General features: G+C 32.7%; 2 protein-coding genes across 3 annotated transcripts; one reads left to right on the top strand and one right to left on the bottom strand.

The window, feature by feature from the left end:
- The first annotated feature begins 4,317 nt into the window (after nucleotides 1–4,317).
- LOC120142238 (chlorophyll a-b binding protein 13, chloroplastic-like) lies at nucleotides 4,318–5,740 on the top strand. Its single transcript, XM_039156987.1, has 3 exons — nucleotides 4,318–4,502; nucleotides 4,578–4,739; nucleotides 5,218–5,740. Exons 1-3 carry the CDS (start codon nucleotides 4,386–4,388, stop codon nucleotides 5,725–5,727), a joined length of 789 nt encoding a protein of 262 aa, XP_039012918.1. The 5' UTR covers nucleotides 4,318–4,385; the 3' UTR covers nucleotides 5,728–5,740.
- Nucleotides 5,741–10,055: 4,315 nt separating this feature from the next.
- Nucleotides 10,056–14,621, bottom strand: LOC120142196 (ADP-ribosylation factor GTPase-activating protein AGD5-like). Of its 2 annotated transcripts, XM_039156942.1 has the most exons (11): nucleotides 14,400–14,621; nucleotides 13,545–13,603; nucleotides 13,305–13,395; nucleotides 12,842–12,896; nucleotides 12,641–12,731; nucleotides 12,300–12,534; nucleotides 11,762–11,957; nucleotides 11,429–11,607; nucleotides 11,018–11,246; nucleotides 10,877–10,934; nucleotides 10,056–10,434 (listed from the first exon to the last, which is right to left on the bottom strand). In XM_039156942.1, the coding sequence occupies exons 1-11, from the start codon at nucleotides 14,448–14,450 to the stop codon at nucleotides 10,275–10,277; spliced, it is 1,404 nt and encodes a 467-aa protein (XP_039012873.1). In that variant the 5' UTR covers nucleotides 14,451–14,621; the 3' UTR covers nucleotides 10,056–10,274. The 2 variants fall into 2 exon arrangements, with proteins under 2 accessions (XP_039012873.1, XP_039012879.1); XM_039156948.1 differs by lacking the exon at nucleotides 10,056–10,434 and having other exon boundaries at nucleotides 10,911–10,932; nucleotides 11,008–11,246; nucleotides 14,400–14,619.
- Between the last annotated feature and the right edge of the window lie 9,508 nt (nucleotides 14,622–24,129).

Here is a 24,129-nt window from a genome sequence, read left to right as displayed (position 1 = left end):
CATTTTATTAATTTTTTTATAATTTAAAATAATTTAAATTTAAAAATTATTTTAATTTTAACTTCATTTTAGTTTAAAATACTTTAGTTTAATAAGTTTAATCATCTAACAAGATAAATTAGATATTAAATTTGATTATAGTAAGTTCTGTAACACCCTTTTCCCGACCCCAAACACAAATCATAGATTTCATAAAACGTTTACAGACAATCCACGTTTGAAAACCGATAAAAATCTTGTTTCTTTAGAAATCATGCAATGTAAATAAAATAACTTAATCGCGTTAACCAAAAAGTAATACTTAAAAATATTTTCCCATCTGAAATTAGGCAACAACATGGTAGTTTAGTACTGTTTTTACAATAATTGAAACTGCCCTAAACTGTCTAAACATGAATCCATCTTTATGCTAATAAAATAGACTTAAACTATAACATATATCAAAATCCATATTAAAACATACAGACTCTTGGTAGACGTACACATGCCAACTAGAAATTTAAAACAATAATATGATATCATTAATGATATCGGTAAATAGTCTTCGATGATTGATGGCAAGCTCACCTCTTTACTCCACTTTCTTTATTTTACTTACACGTGAAAATCATCACACTAAATATAATTTTAATGGGACAATATCATAACTATATAAAATAAAATATGGCATATCAAAAACTGAAATATCATAATAACCAAATTATTGTAATTATCATATAAATATATGAACATGTAAACGGATTTATAAAAGTCATTTCGTTCATCACAATATTCTATGCATTTCACATATTCAATTTATCGCAAGGCATAAAACGGAATATGGATATCATGTTGTGGCATATAATATAAATATAATATAGACTTCAAAACCTTTTTCCTTTTATGAAATATGCAAATCAACAATTCATATATAAAGCATCTTGTGTCATAATTAGGGATGTGTATGGGACCCGAACTTGACGGGTTCCGATTCGACCAGACCTAATCGGGTTGAATTTTTTTAAAAAAAGAAATTGGGTTTGCGTTCGGGCCGGGTCGGGTTTTTTAATATGATGTTTGGGTCAGATCATGTTCGGGTTTAGGATGAAAAACACGAACTGACTCGACTTGAAAAAAATATAATTTTACCTTATATATTTAGGAATAATTACAATAATACCCTTCTATATATTATTTTTTTCAATTAAGTCATTGTTTTTATTGAATAAAAATAACATTTTTTATTATTTCGGGTCGGGTCGGGTTTTTAAGTTATATATCGGGTCGGGTTCAAGTCGGGTGAAATCTTGTTTTGATCGGGTCGAGTCGGGTCTCGGGTGGAGGATTCCTTGATCTTAGGTAGGGTCGGATGGACCAAAAATCGACCCATGCCCATCCCTAGTCATAACAAAGTATTCGATAAAAGATTTACTTTCAAGAAACCAATCAATCATATACCTTTTAAATTTGTTCAATTCATGTGCCCATTATATAACATATGAGAATGAATTGTACATGAGTCACTAGTATCCAAATATTGCACTCGAAAGTGCCACATAAATATACCCGTGTTGTAGAACACAACATCAAGTATGATTGGGAATATCATAGTATCAAATACTTTTACTAGGTTTTGCATTCTCCAAATAACATGGTACCAAATACTCTTACCGTGTGTAATCACTCTATGTAATTGTGTACAATAGTACCGTATACTCGTACTATGTGCATAATGCAACTAATGATACTCCACCTCTATGACATGCTAATTATATCAGATACTTTCAATGTACATACAATGGGCCTTTCCATTACATATATTATATGTTATCCACTTATAAAAAATATTAATATATCAAACTTTTCATATCATAAAACAATAAGCAGTTCGTAGCCAACATTTCATTTGCACATACAATGAACATATCATAGACATCATAAATCACTTTAACATATACCAATCATATTCTTCATGTAATAAATATCATAAATATCATGTCAATGTGATGAAGTTGGCTCATTTCTAACATTTATGATAGCATATTACATAAAAATAACATAAAAACACAATTTATGACAAATTTCATATGCTACCAGTTTGCTCTATACTTAAAGAAATATTATTTTGTATTAATCTACACACTTAAAATTTATTCTTCTTATACCATTGAAAATTAGACTAGAATACTAATTTAAACATATTAGGAAATCCTTCTAGTTCGTCTTGTTCAATTTATAGTGAATTTTCAAAGCTGACTTATAGAAGTTGATTTGTGCAGAATTTGTTGTCCTGTTTTCTGACCTATCATCGATTAAAAATTCATATCTTTTTGTATACTCCTCGAAATCAACAATTGTTTATTTTAAACAAAATTAGACTGATATAAGAGTCCAACGATATAAAAATAACCCTCTAATCATTTCTATAGAATTTATGGTGAATTTCTAAACTTATTGTTCGAAACATAATTTCTAGGCAGATTTCACTAATTAGCATATTTAGCTTATTCACTAATTCTATTAGCTCACCACATGAGCATATATGCATGAATCACAAAGTCACATAACATTAGGAGTCACTTATTACTATAGTAACTCCATCATTGGCTCATCGCAAGTCAATGTTTGCTCGATAACATAAATACGAAATAAATATACACTCACTTGGTGTGCTTATCTTGCAAACCTTCCTTAGTAATTCACATTTTCACCCTAAGCTTTTCCTTAGCTTTAATATTGATTGGTTTTGATTTCAATCATAATCTAAATGAACATCATTATAAGACATACATTTCAAATCACATGTTAGAATTTCACTAACATAATCACACAATAGAAAATAAATTCCTAAAAAAAAATCTTTCGATGCTTATTTGATACAAATTTCATGTCGCAACATAAATGTTGACCTTAGCATTTCAAGTTGACCATTCAAGTCCCTTTTTATCCAAATTCATCCAAATTTCACATAACATTTTTAATTTTACATTTTAACTACCATTTATGAATTCTTTTAGAATTCATCCCAACTTTTTCATTTTATTCTAAATAGTCCTTTGCCCTTTAACTTCAATTCAAGCCTCAAACAATTTAATTAAATTTCCAGCATCTAATTTTCAACCCAATACCTCAAAAATTCCATTATCAGCACTTAAGTCACTAACTTTATCAATATTTGTCATTTGGTCTCCAGACTTTACCAACTTCCCACAGTAGTTCAATTTCACATTCTAACATCAAATTCTACACTCTAACATTAAATTCCAGCATAGTACAACAACTACTAAACAATTACACATTATCCCAATAATTTTTCTTAATTGTCAAATAGGTCCCCCAACTTTCAAAAAATTATAAATTGGTCCAAATAACTTTCTAAATATTGTTGAACCTTTCAAACATCATTTCTAAGCCTAGAAACATTTTTCAAAAATTTCTCCAATTATTTCTTCAAGGTCGAAGAGTATAGGGATTAGAGTTTAAGGATGACTATCCCAACAACTTTCACAAATATCGTTCGTCACAAATTCTTTTGTCGATTGATGACTATGCAGCCTCGATGAATCCCAAACATGTTTCGAAACTCTATCCCTTGTCTCGAAACCTTAGCCAATTGTCTTTCCTTATCGATCGTTCAGTACAACAAGCATTGTTCTTTATGGAACCCTTGCCAATTGAGGATTATGTAACCTCGACGAATTCAAAACGTCTTTTGAAACTTTCTCCTCTGCCCAAAACTCTAATTGATCGTCAATCACTTTCTTCTCCCAAAAATTCATCGTTGATCGTCCCTCCTCGTCGGTCGTTCAACAATCAAATGTTGTCCATAGAAAATTCTATTGTTGTTATTAAATTATGAAATTATTTTAAATTAAAGTGAAGAATAAATTGATATAATTTTAAAATATTGAGGATTTATTAAATTATTTTGAATTAGAATTAAATTAATACAATATATAAGTTTTCGAAACTAAAACTGTTATTATATCATAATACATCTTATTTTCTTAAGTCAATAGTTAAACTTAATGACGGAAGACTAAAACATAAATGAAACGTAATACTATATATAATTTTTTTTTGAAAAAAAAGAAGAAATAATTAGGTGATGAAAATAAGGCATGAACGAGTGAGTATTTAATATTTATTAGAGGGAGCTTCTATTGTGGATAATGAGGATATGAGTTGGAGATATTTGAAATCCTTTGTAGCCTTGTCATTGGCTCATCATTTCAAGCCTCAACTCTCCACCACATTTCTCCTGCTTCTTTCTTGCACACATATCCCTTCCTTCATTCTCCTCCTTCCAGGCATATAATATTCTCCACCTTCCACGCATATAATATTCTCCACGTTCTCCCTTCCCCAACCTCTATATTATTATTAACTTAAAACTTCACGAAACAATGGCTTCAATGCTTAGCTCTGGAACTGTTCTTAGCCCCACCCCATTTCTCGGCCAAACCAAAAACGCCAACTCTCTTAGAGATGTCGTTCCTACAGGCACTGCCAAATATACAATGGTATGTTCGGTTCTCATTGTTCCTTGTTAGAATTGTTCTTTTTCTTTTATGTGATATTGGGGGTGTAATGTGCAGGGAAATGAACTGTGGTATGGGCCAGACAGAGTGAAGTATTTGGGACCCTTTTCTGCGCAGACTCCATCTTACTTGACCGGCGAGTTCCCCGGTGACTACGGTTGGGACACTGCTGGTTTGTCTGCTGATCCCGAGGCCTTTGCCCGCAACAGGGCTCTCGAGGTAACCTTTTCAACTAGGGTGTTCAAATGGTTAATAAGGCCACCAACCCAATCGAATTACTCATTAATGTTTTTTTTTCTTTAACAGTTAATCGAATTGAAATTATTTTGATAATTATTAATCGATTATGTCCGTTAGTGAACGAATTAAACGATTTCTTTTAGTTATATTTATTTGAGTTTGTTTAATAGAGGTATTTTTTCATTTGGGTGAAAATCTTATTGAGTCTTGAAAGTTACCGGTTAAAGAATAGTTGAGTTTTGATTCTTAATGAGTTTGAGCTTAATATATATATTTGGTTAATTAACTAATTGTTAACTGAGCTTTAAAAAAATTAAATCGTTAATTGATCTAACATCTAATTAACACTAAATTTTAATTTGATGAATTAATTCAGTTAAAATCGAAAAGTGAATGCCCTGCTTTTAGTTCACCTCCTAAATTTGATGTTTCTAACCAAAACCAAAAAACCATGTAGGTAATCCATGGGAGATGGGCAATGTTGGGAGCACTAGGCTGCATCACACCAGAAGTCCTTGAGAAATGGGTGAGGGTGGATTTCAAGGAACCGGTGTGGTTCAAGGCAGGAGCTCAAATCTTCTCGGAAGGTGGATTGGACTACTTAGGCAACCCCAACCTGGTCCATGCTCAAAGCATCCTTGCGGTCCTCGGATTCCAGGTCGTCCTGATGGGACTCGTCGAAGGGTTCCGCATCAACGGCCTCCCCGGTGTTGGAGAAGGCAACAATCTCTACCCTGGTGGCCAATATTTCGACCCTCTCGGCCTCGCCGATGATCCCGTCACGTTCGCCGAGCTTAAGGTGAAAGAAATCAAGAATGGAAGGCTGGCAATGTTCTCCATGTTTGGTTTCTTTGTTCAAGCCATTGTTACTGGAAAAGGTCCCTTGGATAATCTCTTGGACCACCTGGACAACCCTGTTGCAAACAATGCTTGGGTCTATGCTACCAAGTTTGTGCCCGGATCCTAAATTAACAACCCAAGAAATGGAATGGACATGACCATGCATGTATTTGTGTATCTATGTAATTGTAGATTTTGAACAACTTTGACTATTTAAACTCTGTTTCATTGAGAATGAAAATATAGTTCCTGATTCAGTGCTGGGATTGTTCTCCAAAGGGTAAACTACATAAATAGTCACTGAAGTTTGCATAAATTTTCGTGTTGTGCATATGTTGGGATTTTCGAAGCTCAATTTGAACAACTGAAAATTGTACAAGGGGTGAATTGACAAAAATTGTTTAGGGAGTAAGTAGAAATAAAAGATAGACAATTTTGCAAAGCGATTTATAGTGGTTTGACTACTCAACTAAGTCTATCTCCACTACCTTAGTTCCTCACTAAGGATTTTCCAACAAATCCACTAATTTGTTCTTTCTTTTTCAATGACAAAGAGATAATCTTTACAAAACTCCCTACCTTTTAACATGCTCAGCTAGAATAAAAAACCCTTTACAAAGTATTAAAGCTCACAAGAATAATATTTACAAGAGAATAGGAATAAAGAGTGAAAAGCTCTTCTTTTGTGTTTGATTGCTTGGATAGGTGTTCTAACATTTCTTCAAGTGTTTTGAACTTGTATTTATATGTTGGAATGAGTTTGTAGCCGTTTGTAGTCGTTGAGAGTAATTTGGAGCCGTTGGAGATGTTTTCTCTGCAAAATAAAACTGTCAAGTACAAAGGATATCGGTACTCCTATAGGGAGTATCGGTATTACCTTTGTTATTTTTAAATAAAAATAGCCGTTCGGCCTAACGGTATCGATACTAAACCTATGAAATCGATATTACTATGTAAAGTAATATCGGTGCCCCTTTGGGTATTGATACCATTTTTGCATTCTGAAATTTGAGCAATGCTGGTAGTACCGATACTACCTAGTGAGTATCGATATTTCCCTTACATTTGGTATTGGTACCATATGAACAATATCGATACTGTTCATGAGGTATTGATACTGTAAGAACAATCGGTACTTCTTGTCCAGAAAAGCATTTTGTGCTCAATTCCGAGTTAAATGGACTTTGAATTATTTTTTAAAACTTTGAATAAATTCAATTCAAATCCACAAACATTTTGACTTAAATTATTATATCAAATCATTATAAAAAGTGGTTGAACAACATATGAGTTACTGCAGTGGAAAGATAAAAACAATGGTAAGGATAAGAAAACTGTAATTGTAAATAATTGACTGCTCATCAAGTAACTGGGCCGAGCACCTATTTGCCTCAACACCATACTCCATACATTTTCACCAGACAACTGTAGATAAACAAATAATCCCAAAATTTGAATTGGCAAAATATATGTGCCAATGAGGTAGATAGGTATAGTTTATGGTGTTCAAATAACTACATTAAAAAAGCAACATCTCTCATCATGAAAAAATTCTGATAAGAAATGAGGAAGAATTTACACGATTGTATAATTTTAAAAAATCTGCTATTTTTTTTAAGAATAAATTCTAAAGAGAAAGTATTGATGAGAGTATAAAGAGTGCAAGAGTTGATGGATAAAAGAATTTATAAAGAGATGCAATCAAAGGAATAAATTGAATAAAATATAAAGCGGAGGAAATAATTTTAAAATGAAGAAATTTGTTTAAAAAATGAATTAAAGTTACACAGGTATCATGCGATAATAGAGGAATAAATGTTTTAAATTTGATTAAAATGGACTTAAAAAGAAATAAAAATTAAATAAACAAGAAAATTATGCAAAATTTATTGACTAAATTTTAAAAAGAGGAATTGAATCTTGTTGATGACAACAAGAGGATCTAGTTGGTCATGAGTGGTTCGTCCCTTCTGATTGGGCGTAGAGTCATGATCGGAGAGAGAATGATTGTTAATCGATATTTCTTTGTATGATAGTGTCGATCATAAGGAAACAAAAGAAGAAGGGTGGATGTTCAAAGAATGTTAGTCCCTTCTTGATCGTGTTGAAGGGTATTTGTAGTGATTTTTAGTGTGTCGTTGGATCATTGTAAGTACTTTTAGGTCGACAAATTAGATAGATCTAGTGTCGAATTTTGACTCTATGATGGATTACGTTGACTTGTCAAATGTCTTATCTGTATGTTGTAGTTGATTTGAAAGCTTCTGTTCAAAAGAATCCAGTCTTTTCTATAATAAATCTACATAAACATTTACTGTGATCGAGGGGTATGTGGTTCAAATTTAATCGAAAATGAATTTAAGCCAAAAGAAGAAATTAAGAAACGAGAAGGATACAGACCAAATACAATCAATTTGCTTAAAAGATCAAAATAACATTGTTTTAATTTCGTTCTCCTGCCATAGGAGGGCTTCCTCCGATCTTGAAGCTCTCTTAAAGAGAGAAACTTGAATCAAGTTTTCCGATGAGATTCAGAAGCATAAACGCCTTTGGGGAGAAGGGTGTGGTTTCCTTTTTTCTGGTTTTAATTTCATTTCCTGTCATTGATGCACCCGTCTGCTGTTTTAATTTTCATAACATTAATTCGTCAGATGAACGGAATTAAATTCCAATCGATTGATCGAGTAAAAACAATAACCTAACCCAAAGTTCGAGCAATTCTACCTGCCCGCCGGTGCTGGTTGGTACTTGAAGAGCGAGCATGATTTTCTTGTTTGGCCATTTTTTTTATAATCACCACCACTGGGAAATCAGCTGTGTGTATGTGGGAACAAAGAATGATTTTTCATGTCACAAACATAGCTTTTGTTTTGCTTTGTTTTGGATTCATCACTTTAGGGTTGAACAATGGTCAGAATTAGGAAAATATTGTGGGTAAGAAAAAAGAATTCAGGAAATGCGACTGGTGAGAAATTATTTGAGAATTTATGATATTTGTTATAGTGGATTAGGATCTCATCACACGAGCATAACAAATTTCATAATGTGACAAGTTTCGTGTGTGAGATCTCAGGAGCTGTTTGTTTGCCTTTTAATGGAATCATTTAGCGTTGAATGGTGAACTGTTCAACATTCAACGTGTTTGTTTCACACATCTGAATGATTCTGTGCTGACTGATTCAACAAAACAGTGCTGAATGATTCAATACAGAAGTACATTCTGAATGATTCAGAACCATTATCAAATAACATGTCACATTCAGAGCTAATTCATACAGAGCCTCTGAATTATTCAGCATTTGAATCATTCAGCGCTGAATCATTCTGAAATAAACAAACATCCTTTTAATCAATTATAACAAATATTACATTCTAATAATTTTTTTTATGAAACTTGTCATGCTCGTGTGATGAGATCCCAATCCATTGTAACAAATATCATAAATTTTCAAATAAATTCTCACTAATAGTATACTCTAAAATAATTTTGACACTATCCAAAATAATTTTGACACCAGTCATATATTCCAAAATAATTTTGACACGAGGATTATTCTACTAAACTTGTTTGAATAATGATTTAAGACTACGGGTGTTCAAATCTGGGTACCCGAACTACCAGGTACATGATTCTCCAGGTAGTATATTTTTGTCCATGACTCGGCCTATTAAGTCCGAATACCCGTATTTTTAGGTAACGAGTACCTGGTTCGTATTTTTTATTTAATCTTTTTTAAAATAATCACATAAGAAATAAATAAAATTTAAAAGTTCATAATACACAATCCATGAACAAAAGTTAGTGATTTAAAAGTTAGGTATTAAAGTTTATTTTCAAAGGAAAACATTAAAAATATTTAAAATACATCATATTTTTTTCTTCGAATCTCATATTAACAAATTAATAAAAACTTTTTTAAGAAAATTAAAACTTAAAACTTTTAAATTAAAAGTACATAATACAAACCTAGAGAAAGTTTAGGAATTTAAAATTTAATTTGAAGGTGAAAATATTAAGAACTTAAAATAAAAATATTATATATATATATATATTAAAACTACCGTGCCGGATTGGATACCCGATTATAAAAAAATCGACCCAAACCGGCCCAACTACCCAAAAAAAATCATGGATCGAATACCTAGCCCGATCGAGTAATTTCTTTTTAAAGAATTACCTGATTTTTTAAGTTCAGGTCAACAGGTGAGGTATTTTTAACACCCCTATCTAAGACCACTCACAGATCACCTAATATCATGACTTTAATTATATTCTATAATCCTAAATGCATATTTGTTTTATCGTAGAATAAATATTTCAATCGTCAAATTTAGAATGATTCTGTATAAAAATTAATGTTTAAAGATAGTCGGTCTATAATCTAAAACCTCAAAAATTAATATCCCGTGTATTGATCGCATCGCATGTATTATTTGAGGAATGATTAAAATCCAATTCAATCTAAACTCTTGTTTATTAAAGTATGGGCATAATTCTACTCATACAAATGAAGACGCCACTCAAATATTGAGAAAACAAAAAGAAATGAAATTGAATCTACACATAGCTTGCAATCCCCTCTACAACCCTTTCAAGCCTCTAAATTCTTGTAAAAATAACTATTTTTGGTATAGTAATGACATTGTCATATTTCATCCAAAGCTGGAGCCTGGTCAGTGTTTCGTGAACATCCCTTGTATCAATGATGAAAAATCATAATCCTTACGTGATTGCGAAGAATTCGCTGACGGAACCGGGGAAGCTTGTTGAGGCTTACTTGCTGCAGACGTAGCAACACCATTTGCAGGGGAAACTTGTCCCATTGGATAAAAACTACAAGAAATGACAATTCCCGTATTTTAGGAGCATGGAACAGTTTATGAGCGAAATTTGTAACCTATCCTGGTTATTTATCATAACAAGCCAGTGGCACAGGGTTCTGAGAATACAATAACCTTCATAGGGAATTTAAAGTCGCAGAGAGAAAGCCAACGTTTGGAGGATTTTTCTGAAAGTTACAGTGTTATTCCCACTAATATAATGCGTAAAGAAATTTTCCCTTTTTCTTTTTTCTAGTCCAACCACTAGTGTGTGATGAGGTAGTCGTGGAGTACAATGAGGGAATAATATTTAGTGAAAATAAAACTCGGCCTTATTGTTAAATGAGAAACCGAGAAACAAACAGGGCCTAAGTGTATTGCATAACCAGTCAAATTCATGGAAAGGCTGACGGTAATACAGGAGGCAACCAAGAATAAAGAGATTAAATATGTACCTGGATGATGGATATGCAGCAGCGTTTGCCACTGGTTTCTGTACCATACTCATAGCCTAACCAAATAGAAAAAGAAGTTACACATGAGAAACTTACTATAAATATTTCTTTAAAAGCAATTGCAACCATACAATGTAGTCTGCATGAGTTTCTGCAGAACAGCCTGCCCGTCAGCAGGCATCATCATTCCTGGGATTTGGTTGCCCATGTTTGGCCAAGTTTGAGTGGGTCTGCTTACGCCATTGGATGGAAGCTGTTGAGTATTTCCAGGAGCAGATTTAGCTGCTGCAACAGCCATTAGAAGGGACTGTTGTTGTGCTAGCATAGCTAGTTGTTGTCGATGCATTGCAAAAGGCGACACCATATTGGACTGTAATTGATTGAAACCATGAAATTAACAATGTTATACCCCACAAAGGGGAAAAAATAAGAATCAGAATTGAACAAAGTCATGTTTATCACTTAGGTCCAAGCACAAAGTGATTAATAAACAAGTTTTACACCAAGGATTCATAAGATACAAGTACAGATTACAGGCTGCTGAATATATACCTTCTCAAAAAGGCTCATAATATCATTTTTCACATCTATTTTGGGCTTCTCCGGGGCTTGGTTGGCTGTCAATGGAGGCAAATCACCAAATAAATCCTCAATTCCAGTACTAGACTGGGTATTACTTTCAGTAGCTTTTGGTGAACTGGGTTTGTCAGCTGTGGAAGCTCCTCCAGCAGCTACAGAATACCATGTGTCAAATCAGTGGAAATAATAAACTGCTCTAACCATAACCCTCGATACTCAGGAGGTTAGCACTAGTCAGAAATACCATTAACAAGATAATAATGAAAAAATGCCGATAAATAAAAGTTCTTGAGAAATATGGCATAAACTGGAAGCCCGCCCAATCATCAGTAGATGTTGCCTCAGAGCCATTCTCACTTGGACCATCATCCAAGGACAGCATGTTGAAAAGGTCTGCAGCATAATCAACTTTAGGAGTCGTGACTATGGGAGCAGTCTCTACAGCTGACTTTGTTGCCTCAGCTGGTGCAACAATTGGTTCGGTCTTCTGCATGGGTGTAACCTATTCAAGCAGGGCGTTATGTGATATGAACATTGTTTTTCCTTTTTTTTTATTTTGAAATGTGTACATGTATTTATAAAAGAGGTAAACTACTAGAAATAATACTATAGGTAAGCAAGAGTTTAAGTTAAATCACGGACAAAACAATTCCAATATGGTAGTTCTAACTGATACTATTTATTTGCTACTTTAGCGAGTGTTAAAACTTTTTCCCATATGCCATTTGTTTCATACTTCTTCATTCTATTGCTAATACCTCTGGGTTATCCATGTAAATGCATTAAAAGAAAAAGGTGAATGACTGATTTTCTAGAAAGAATAAGCAACAAAAGAACTTAGTACCTGATCAGGTCCCTTAGGAGGAACAGGAAGACTGACTCTTGTTGCAGGGAGACTTTCTTTATGACCAGATGTTTGTTTATTCCTCCTTTCCTCAAATGAATTTTCATTATTACTAATGTGCCCGTGACCACTTGTTTCAATAGGTTTCTGCCAACGTGAGGCGGTCCTTTCGTCCAACCCACTAGGTGGTGATTTTGATCTTCCATCTCTAGGAACCCATCTTTTTGCCTCGTACCTACAATAAGAGAATATACAATAAAAATTACTGTAATACCCCAAAAAAATCACTCAACCTAAAAAAGGTTAAATAGCGGATAAGGAAAACTCTATGATGCACATACTTTGCACGGATGAAGTTTTCAATTCCAACTCTATCATAATTAGGGGGCAACTCAGCTTCCCAGTAACTGTTTGACTTTTCATTCCCCATTGCTGTATAATAAGATAAACCATTGTCATAGTTTGTAGGCTTTTATCCATGTTAACATTAAGACCATCATCCAACATAATAATAAAAATTCATGGATTAACAAATAACTTACATTGAATAAAAGAAACCTGCTCGGGAAGCCATGTGTCTAGTGTAGCAGATCGAACCTGCAGCAAGAGTCGGTAGGATGTCGGTATACATTTGATAAATATTAATTGTATTACACTAATCATAAAACCTAAGTATATAAGATGAAACATGTGCAAGAAGTCAAGAACTATCAGGTAAAAAGATTTTTTTTCCCTGACAACAGTTGGCATCAGAGATAACTTGGATAACTTTGGAATCACCTAGATACAGTGCAGAGAAAAAAGAGATGAAAGCTTAGGTTGCCCCAAAAAAGAGCAATCCCAACATCTGAATGAGCTAAATCCATACGCATATTGGGAAAAGCTTTAAAAGTAGTCTGTCATGGAAAATAAGTGAAAAAAGTACAAAGTTGTGACAGTGGCAGCAACTCAATGAACCTTCTTAATAAGAGATAAAAGTATGTATTCCAGAGATAAGAAAAGCACCTTCGATATGTGTACCCCAAGACTCCTGTGGATCCCAGAAAATTGCATGCATATAAAAATACCTAGATTCACACTTGCCCATCTTGGACCTCTGTAGAGAAAGGAGACAATTATTAGCACTGTGATAAGAATGAATGTTACCGCTGATTCATGACAGAAGCTAAAAGTTAAAATTTCATCAAGATGATTTCTATTTCAGTATTTGCTATTAGGATATAAGTAAAATCTCTGGTAACGTACTTGGCTTTGCAGTCAGCACATTCCCTGTTCTCTGGCAATTTAAGAAGACCTTCAATAATCTGCATAGGAGGTGAAAATAAGAACTTTAATCCCAATAACAGACTGACCAAACATCAAAATTGACAAAATTATGAAAATGATATATGAAACGAAAATAAAAAAACATCGATTGAATGAGTCTATCATATCATATTGATTAACATATACACAAAAATCTAAAATTTCAAAAGAAAATATACATTTAGAAAAGAATATAGAGGAATTTAACACCCTCTACAACCTAAAGCATACCCCTGATGCCACACTTGGAAGATTGCGTGAAGTTGTTCCTGTGGTCCAAAAGCTTTTAAATATATGAACAAATCTATTATAAGTAATCAGCAATATCCACGAGGATCATATAAGGGAAAACCAAAATTGTAAGATAATAATTAGGCAAAAGGAACCCCAAACTCAAGCAAAATTGATTGACGAGAATTGAATTTAGCTCTCGGAAATTGTAAGATGCTACTTCAAACGCAATTTTCAGCTGATGATATTCCATTAATCTCAATGAAAGACCTATCTAAACCGATCCTAATCTAATAACAATTGTACATAGTCACCATTTATTCAATTAAGAAACGCCTAAAATGAGTTCAAATTCGCTATTCCACATTCGATTCGATAAAACCCTTTATAATAGCGGAAATTGAAATCAAACAACCAAAAAATTATGAGGAACAAAAAATCAAGTGAAAAGCAACAAAACTTGATACAATAAACACAGATCAAATCAATACAAAGCCGAGACACAAGGAAGCTACTTGGAATTACGATAGCACAAGGTCAAAAAAGGTAAATTTCTAGAATCACCTTTCGATGTCTTGCGTTGAGCTCCTTGGTAACGCTGGTCTTCTCGTTCATGTTTGGGATATGAAAATAAATCTACTGCGAAAGAGTGGTCGGAGATATGCCGACGAAGCCGACAACAACGCCGGCGACGACCCCGACGAAGAAGGGGTAATTTCAACAGAAAGCAAAGGTCAATTCGGTCTTTTCGTGACCTCTCTTTCTCTCTTCTTTCCTCTCTTATGTTCTTTCTTTCTCTATCGTTTTTTATGCCACTCACAAGCACAATTTTAAAAATCGGACCGGACCGGCATGTTCAACCGGTTCAACTGAGAATCGTTGTCTAGTCCGGTTCAATCTACACCAGTTGAATCGTTACTAATGAATCGATCGGAACCGTTGAACCGTTCGAACCGGACCAGTTAAAAATCGGAAAAACTCGAAAAAACCACTAATTTTGTTTTTTTTTAAAATTAAATCAAACGACGTCGTTTGTTAAACGAGCCAAGTCGAACTCGAGTATTGCTGAACTCTACTCGAACTTGAAAACTTTAAAAGTAAGCTCAACTCGACTCAAACTCACAAGCTAAAAATTATCAAGTTCAACTCGAACTCGAAATATAATATTGAAACTTGAACTCGAAAAGGCTTGAACTCAAAAAAAAATTTAGAAACTCGATTGAAGTCTAAAATTCGAGCTTGATTGAAGTGAAAGAATAGTTCACTCAATGCTCACCAAAAGGTTCCATGATTTTGAATGTCAAATTACCTCTATTATTTATAGAAGTTAGTTGGGATGTTTTTCTATGTTTCTTAGCCATGTAGGATTGTTTTGTTCTCATATTTTTACTCTTTAGACTTTTGGGATGCTGTTCTATGTTTCTTAGCCATGTGAGATTATTTAAAAAAAAAATTAAATCAAACAATATCATTTTGTTATGATTTTTTTAGCCCCAAATTTATTTTTTAATTATAATTATATAATTATATTTATTATTTAATATGTTTTACCTTAAATATTATATTGTAGTTAATTTGAATCATTTTGTTTCACTTGATTTTATGGTTTTTAATTTATATATATGTTATGACTTGCTTTGAATATGACTTGTGATATAAAAATTATTTTTTATTAAATAGTTTTGGTATTTTTATTTAATTTTTTAAATAATTATGACGTCGTCCGATTCTTTCGACCGATCGAACCGGTTGAACCAATAAACCGGTAACATGACCGGTTCGCTAACCAATCCGGTTCTAAAAATCATGCTCACAAGATAAACTAAGAAATAAATGAAGGTCAAATTTTAGTTTTGGTCCTCTATTATTCTTAAATTTGGTTTTAGTCTCAATAATTAACATTAATGTCCGACTTGAGAAACAAACCTCTGTTTTAATTTTATTAGAAGAAAGAAGTGAATTATTCTGAATTAACTAATGGGGTTGGTTCAAGCGGTAAACAATTTGATATCGCTTAAGCAAAATCTCACATTCAAGTCATTGTGTATACAGAAAATCTTTGCTCAGAGATTCACCCACCAAAGCCAGTGTGTAACCTGGGTTGGTCCAGATTAATAAGAGCAAAACTTTGAAACTGGAGGGTAAAAAAAAAAGAAATATTCAGAAGTAAAAAAAAAATATTTTTTAAGTTATTATATATAAAATAAAATTTTGATTTAATAAATTGAAAATGATAAATAAATGTGTGGACCGTTTATTAATATAATATTAATCAATAAAAATGTTAAGATATTAATTTCAATATCATGTAGTTTTGAATGAGTTAATACACATTTTGAGAAAAAGAAGATTAACCAAGTTTTGAGCTGGCAATGTGACAACCAACCTTTTCATTTTGTAATCATGCCTATATAATTACCAGCTCCTTACTCATTGAGTTGTTCTAATCATTAATTAATATATCAAAATCAAATTTATAATTCAACTTTTTAAAATTAAATTCGAGATAATTGCACATAAATTTACTTTATAAAATTTATAGTTGTAGAAAATTACAATTACGGGTCCATATCTATCTGTAAATAAAATCCGTTATTTTTCTTTAGAGAAAAAAATGAAATTCCAAGATTATAATGAAAATTTATAATCATAAACATAAATTAAGCATATAAACATAAATTAAGCATATAATTAAGATAATTTTTTATAACTATTGACAAAAAAACTAACAACTTGAGATTATAAAAGCACCTTACAAGGAAAATGTTAAAACTCATCCAAAAAAAATAAAAAAAGATAGATACGAATAAATCTGATTGCATTGATATATGAACCACAACAAGATACCAAATTATTAAAAGACAATCGATAATCGCAAATTAGAGTCGCGTGTTGTGAGAAAATTATCTCGGAATGCAAATCGCGTATTCAAATTCAATTTGATGGTTTAAAAAAAGAGAAGATAGGGAGGATAAAAAATAAGTGTTATCTTGATCAGTTTAGTCGACGTCAAATCAAATTTTAAGAAAATTATACGATAAAAGCGATCAAAAAACTGATAGAGAAGATCAAAAGTATGTCATAAAGGTTGAAGAAAAAATGTCATAAAGATAGAGTTAAAAAATAAAGAAAAGTTAAAAATGTGATATAAAAAATAAAGAAAAATAATGAATATAGATGATCGATAATCAATACCAAAATTGATATTATCATCTACAAAATAAAGAAGAAAAAAAGAGAGTAAGCGGCTGGGGAAACTTTTTAAGGTAAAATGGGTTCATATTTTAAAAGATAAAAGATATAAATTCATATAACTTAATACATATATTCAACACTCGATTTTTTAATGTATAATATAATTAAATGTAAAATTAATACAAAATAATTAAAACAACAACTAAAACCAAAGATACGCTTATAAATTTTAATAATTCATACATCTTTCATAATTATCCATAAATTTGCAGAATATTTATTACAAATAAATTTAGGGGAAATTACAAATCTAACACTTCTTCCCAAGGTTCTTTGATGTAATAAAACTCTAAATACCTAAATTCCACCAAAATTTACTCCACCTATTCATTTTCTTTCTTCGTAAACAAAATGAGCTCTTTGAAAACATGCAACACATTTAGCACATATGCCAATATAGACAATGGGAATTATTAATCTTCTCAACTTATTCAACCTTTTTTTTGGACACAAATCAATTGAATCTAAGTTAGGTTTTGACTTACATCGTAGTTACGTCATAACTCAAATTCTTGAATTCACTTCTCTAAAATAAGTCTCAAAGACATGACTTAAATCATCTCAGTGGTTAAAAGAATGATTGTTATTCCTATAGATTCTGGGTTCGAACACCAGCAACTGCAACATTGATGATTGGACAATAATATCAAATGATTAGAAGTCATTTAGAACATATACTATTTTATAATCACTTAAGTTTAATAAAAAAAATATCAAAGATAAATTCCCATGTTTCTTCCTATTATTTGTTAAAATCATTTTTATTTGTTAAAAAAATTTAGTGAGAAATTTCCCATTCGCCACAATAATCTTTTTGATTTAAGATTTAAAATTTAGGACTAAAAATTTACGAACACAAATTAATCAAATCTATTCTGGCCTACATTGTATATGAGAAGTAAATCACCCTTAAATTATAAATTAAACACGTATCAAAAGTCATTTTATCCACTGTGGGTTGAGTGACTCATTCTTTCACCTAACTCCTTTTAGATTCCTTATTAAAACAACACAGCAAAAGATTAAATTTAAATCAACTTAAAGAAAATAATTATTTAAATAAATGTAAAATAACTTGACAAATCATAGTTCAACTTCTAAACTTGTTAAAAGAGATAATGATTGCTTTCTTAACTATAAATTTGATTCTCTAACTTGATTTTACAATAGAGAATAAAGAGTAACTTAAATATAAGAAATATTGAAATGATCATCTAGTTCAGTTGGTAGAGCACAAAGTTCTTAACTTTAAGGTCGTGGGATCGAGTCCCATGGAGGGCATTTTATAATTTGGAGGTCTCTTACGAAAGCTGCTCTCAACCTAGTGTTGGAGGAAGCCTACTATCTTACCTCCCCCTTACCCTATTACATATGGGAACAAGAGACAACCATTTTTTAAAGATAAGAAATATTGGATATTCTGAAATCAGATTTCGCATATATGATATCAGAATCACGATAAATTCTTGCTTTTTCTCCAATTTCATATGATTCGAGTTATAATGTAATTAAGATTTCAGAGATGTTATTTTACTAAAAATATAAAAAAATCTAGCATTTCCTAAAAAATAGTAGAAATTTTCGTTTTCACCACTTAAATAAATGCTTTAACTTCTTATATTATATCTAGATATTTCCTTTTTTTTATTTAAAAAGAGAAACTGAGACAACTAGATTATCCATTATTACAAAATACGGCGACATGAGAAAAGATTTTAATGATGGTTTGATGAGTCTTAAACTAAGTGATTAAACATCAATTAGATATTTCCTTTACAACGAGCTTGTCTAGAACTGTATTTCAAAGGCGAACAAAAAAATCATGAAATTCTACTGCAATTTTGCTAAATTTTCACTTCTTTATATTCCAAAAGAATTCCACAAAATTAAAAACGTAAAAATATGACTTTTATTTTGAAAAATTGTTGATTTTGGATTGATTTGAATTAAATTGAAAGGGAGTCGCCACTGACCTTTGGGTTAGGTAGGTCGAATACCTAAAAACATATTTTAATTTTTTTTAAGAAAAATCATTTTTAAGACAAAAGTTGGTATGTGTCACCAAAGATTTGATTAAAAAGGGTTCGGGAGTCGGTTACGTGTGGGGAGGAGTAAGCACCCCACAACGCCCAAAACTGGTTCTGAATCGCTTACACGTTGTAAATGGTGGAAATCATGAATCAAATATAAAATTAAATTATGATCTATTTATTGAAATTTAATTAAAGAAAATTCTTTAACTTGAAAATAGATCTAGAGATTAGCAATCCTCCGTCAGGAAAGCTATCTCGACTATTTCTTATCCGTAAAGAATATTCACTCTTTGATTAAAAGACGTGGATAGAATAAAATTTAAAAAAAAGTTTTTCATACAACCAAAATAAATTGCTATTTACTTTATCATGCGTTGCATCATTTGGATAAATAAAAAATAAACGAATTAATTTCTGAGATAAACTCGATTTATTCCAAGTTCATATTCCGTTCGAATGTCGTATCGGATTGTAAAGCTTCGATCAAGCAATGCTTTCCATGCCCATTCTACAAATCATTGTTCTTGAAATTATTCGAGTAATGACAAATAGGGGAGTACAAATTAATAGCTTGAAATAAATATATATTAAAATATGTAAAAGAACCAAAATAAAAAAACATAAATTAAAATATATAAATAAATATGTACATGTATAATACAATTACCAATGTTTGACTAAAATAGATATGTATACAAATATGATATGCTTAAGTTATAAATTAACCATACTTGATAACATAAAGGACTAAAACAAAAAACAAAAAACATTACAAAACAAAATAAAATACCAAAAATAAGCATTTAAGGGACTAAAATATAATTAACAGAAATTTAAAGGGCTGAACAGTAAATACAAAAAATTAAAGGACCAAAATAGTAAATACAAAAACTTAAAGGACTAAAATAGCTAAAATAGAAATATAAAGGACCACACAATAATTAAACCAAATACCAACAGTGACTAAAATAGAATAATTACAAATCTTGTGACCAAATTCGAACATTAACAAGAATATCATATTATATAATAATAGGACTAATTACAACATACACATAATAAGAGATCAAAGTAAAAATAAATTAAAGTTGCATTGATGACTAAATTGAAAAGTTACTAGATAAAGAGGACATTTCTTGTGAATATCCCAGGCGCGAAAATGCTCCCCAAGTCCCCCCTCAAACGGTGTCGTTTCGAAGCTTATATATAAACCTCTTTGATGGGTTATTAAACCCACACACCCCATTTTCACACTTCTTCATTTCACAGCGAGGGAGAGAATGAGAGAAAGCTCTCTAGAGCTTCAATTGAAGCCCAGAATCCGATGGAGCTCCGTCGTGCCAGCCGCCACTGGCAGACGACCACTATCGTGTGACAACATTGGAGCAGAGGGAAAATGGTATGACCCAAAGTGTTTCCTCGTTCTGATTATGGATCTGTGGTTGGTTTCGCTTGGAAATGGGTCTATCAACGTAAATCTACGAAGAACGTTTTGATTTCTTCGTCTCCGGCGACCTTTAATATTCTGAAGGGATTCGAACCTTCCCCCGGTGAAATTCTTTCCCTCTAGTTTTCTTTCTTTTTTCTTTCATATCTCTTCCGAATATCTCTTTTTTTTCTCTAGGTTTCTTTCTTTGGCTTTTCCCCGAATCCCCAATATTTTTCTCTTTGCTCTGTATTTTTTTGTTTACGGTGATATCCCCCTTCTTTCATTGCATGTGTGTTTTTAATCTTGGCTTTGGTGATAATCATGAAGTCTCTGCATAGGGGTTGAATTTCTCTGAATATAGCTGGATTAAATCCCAGATTTTTGGGATTTATGTTATTTTTAATGGGGTTTACAGATTAGGCTACTATAAATGATAACTTGGGATTGATTTGGTTTCTATTTTGCAGGTTGATGACGAGGCAGCTTCGGGAATCATCTTTGGTAACTCACGCACCGATCTTGGTGTTGAAGAGTCGATGCGTGCATTACACGTGCCTGGGTGGATGGTTCGGCTCTTGTAACAATGATGATAGTTGGAGCTTTAGTTTTAGGGTTTTAAAAACCCTAAGGTAACGTGATCGGGTCGGGTCGAATCCCCTCCGGGTCAAGTTGACTGCTGGGCTGCTGGGTCATTGTAATGGGTCAGTTGGTTTGTAACTAGGTTGGGCCTTGTACTGCTTTGGGGTTGTTGGGTGAGACTTGTAATTGGGCTTGGGTTGAGCCTGAAATTGGGACTGTAAAACAAAAGGTATTAATATAATAATAATAATAATAATAGTAATAATAATAATAAAATAATATTTTTGTAGACCCGAACAAAAACGGGTGTCTACAACTGCCCCTCTTTGCACATTCTTGTGTTAACAAGAATAGGGCAAAGACGAAAAAGACAACCAGTTTTTGTCTGGTTTTTTTTTTTTGTTTTGGAAACTTGATAGTTTTTTATTTGGGGACTACACTGCTCATACGTGATGAAGAGGTATGGTCGTCTAAAGGTGACACGTCTCCTACTTGATGAGGAGATTTGGTTGGTGGATGACACGACTCATACGTGATGAAGAGTTCTGGCCATCTTTAGGAAGGGTGATAACACGGTTCCTACGAGATGAGGATGATTGGTTATCTAGGGGTGAGGAGGTCTGGTCGGGGGGATGACATGGTTCCTACGTGATGAGGATGATATACCATCTTTAGGGATGATAACACTATTCCTACGTGAAGAGAACGATTGGGTATCAGGGGTGACATGGCTCCTACATGATGAGGAGGTCTGGTCAGGGGATGACAGGGTTCCTACGTGATGAGGACGATAGGCCATCTTTAAGGATGATAACACAATTCCTATGTGATGAGGATGGCTTGTTATCAGGGGTGACACGACTCCTACGTGATGAGGAGGTCTGGTCGGGGGATGACACGATTCCTACATGATGAGGGTGGCATGTCATCTTTAGGGATGATGGTTTTAAGAGAAACCGACTCCAAGATGATGCTTCAAGAGAAGCTGTCTCAAAAGAGACAAAATTCGTTTTAAGGGAAACTGTCTCAAAGATGTTTGTTTTGTTTCAAGGAAAATAGACACAAAGATTTTTTTCTCAAAAGAAATTATCTCAAGAGAGACAAAACTTTGTTTCCAGAGAAACAGACTCAAGATTTTCTTAAAAGAAAATGTTTCGAGAGACAAAATTTGTTTTTAAGAAAACTTGTCTCAAGTAAGACGACCCTTTATTTTGAGAGAAACAATCAAAGGATACCGAAATTTGCTTGTTCCTACTGGTGGCGGAAAGGCCTTCAGAAGATCTGATCGTTCATTGTTAAATCGCCAAATATGCCTCAACATTCGATGTTGAATATCCAAAGATGCCCCATAATTCATCATTTCTTGCTTCAGCACTAATTCTAAGCATGAGATTTGTCTCTGAGAGCCACTTTTCAACTACCAAGATCCACTCTAGAGAGATTGTGTTGTTTGAAAAATGTTTTTCTTCTTCTTTTATTTTCAAAAGTATGAAAATATCAATTAGAAAAGGTTTTGAAAAATGTTTAATCAAATATTTGAAAATATTGCCCCTTTCGAGGTTTCACAATTGACAACTCATAAAACAAGAGTTCATTGGATATCAAATAATTAATTACACTGCTAATCCTTCAATAAATTATAGCTATTTGACAAGTGTCAAGATCAATGTTATCTTTGAGAAATGGTTAAGTAAGGAAAGGATAAAAAAGTTTCAAGTTGTTGTCTTTGATCAAAGGTTTGTTATTATTATTTATTTTTTGTTCACTACTTTGATGGGGTAGCTTGTATGCTCCTCTACTGGAAGTGTTCTTCGACTCCCAGTTTTCATGGTCTCATTTATGTTGTATAATGCCTTATCAAGGGATTTGTGCGATCGCCTCTTATTCAATAGTTGCACAGTCTTCATACTCGAGTCGTCTTTTCAGGTTTTCAACTTGAATCCTTCTTTGATTTCAAGACGTCATTCAAGATTTACATCTTGAATCCCCCTTTGTTATTTTTTATTTTAATTTTTTTCTATCATGAATTAAATATTTTAGAAAACCTTTTGCAAATAAAGATTAATCCTGACGGGCGGGATGAGATATGAAGATAGTCTATTCTATAAAGAAATCCATGTATGATTAGAAGGGACTTTTAAGGCACGTAATGTAGGCCCTGGTTCATGGTTATAAAAGAAAGGGATAAAAGGCCCAAACAAGTGTTTGAGGGGTAATTGGATCAAGGATCAATTCACTATGATGCCTTCAATCTTATCTTGCTCGATTTGAATATGCTCGTATGTGTCTTTCTCTTGATGTTCTATGATCTTCAAGTGAAGTGATTCTGGAATGATTGTGCTTGATCAATCTCATGGTTTGAAGCTTGATGCGTCATTTGAGTCGAGGGACTCTTTGCATGTGTCTCTTATCTTCTTTTTCTTTGCTTTTTCTGTTGTTTTTTCTGTTTTTTTCGCTTTTTCTTTTCTTTTCTTTTTTTCCTTGCTTTTTTCTCTTTGCTTTGATTTGATCTTTGCACTCTGCATTCGGTTCACCTTTCGGTATCTTATCTGCATCCATGTCTTCACTCATACGAGCAAATTTCCCTCACATTGCCCCTAGTGTAGAGGGTGATCCTTGGTTAGGGTTGAATCAGAAGAAAATATCATTCATGCTCAAACAGGGACACAAGGGATATATTTTCTCCTTTTTCGAAGGGATAATGAAAGAATGTCGTTCATCATTTCACACACAGAAGTCTTTGCAAAAGAGGTATCCCTAGGGGGATAGATATTCAGGATTACTTTTTATTCACATGAAAACAATATAATTAATGCATGATAAAATTATTTTGAATTAATTCTTTTCTTCTTCTTCATGCTCTCAACATGTCTCTATGTTCCGGCTCTTTTTCAGAAAATCGATGTGACATGCCCCATGTTGTGTCCTCTTGTAGAAAGGCTCATGTTCCAGTGAACATCTTGTATTCAATGCCTTTAGGTTTTATTGGTAGAAAAAT

Source organism: Hibiscus syriacus, unplaced genomic scaffold (assembly GCF_006381635.1).
Source record: "Hibiscus syriacus cultivar Baekdansim isolate YM2019G1 unplaced genomic scaffold, ASM638163v2 tig00002237_pilon, whole genome shotgun sequence".
NCBI lineage: Eukaryota > Viridiplantae > Streptophyta > Magnoliopsida > Malvales > Malvaceae > Hibiscus > Hibiscus syriacus.
Note: the sequence above shows the minus strand (reverse complement) of the source record. Positions and strands in the feature narration are given on the sequence as shown.

Bases quoted from the DNA above. Each gene is read 5' to 3' on its own strand.
- LOC120142238 (XM_039156987.1), top strand. From the start codon at position 4,386: ATGGCTTCAATGCTTAGCTCTGGAACTGTTCTTAGCCCCACCCCATTT. The intron at 4,503-4,577 runs GTATGTTCGGTT...TGTAATGTGCAG, and splicing joins GCACTGCCAAATATACAATG to GGAAATGAACTGTGGTATGG. The intron at 4,740-5,217 runs GTAACCTTTTCA...AAAACCATGTAG, and splicing joins CCCGCAACAGGGCTCTCGAG to GTAATCCATGGGAGATGGGC.
- LOC120142196 (XM_039156942.1), bottom strand. From the start codon at position 14,450: ATGAACGAGAAGACCAGCGTTACCAAGGAGCTCAACGCAAGACATCGA. The intron at 11,958-12,299 runs GTACTAAGTTCT...CTGCTTGAATAG, and splicing joins CTCCTAAGGGACCTGATCAG to GTTACACCCATGCAGAAGAC. The intron at 10,935-11,017 runs AGACTACATTGT...TTCTATTTGGTT, and splicing joins TGTTCTGCAGAAACTCATGC to AGGCTATGAGTATGGTACAG.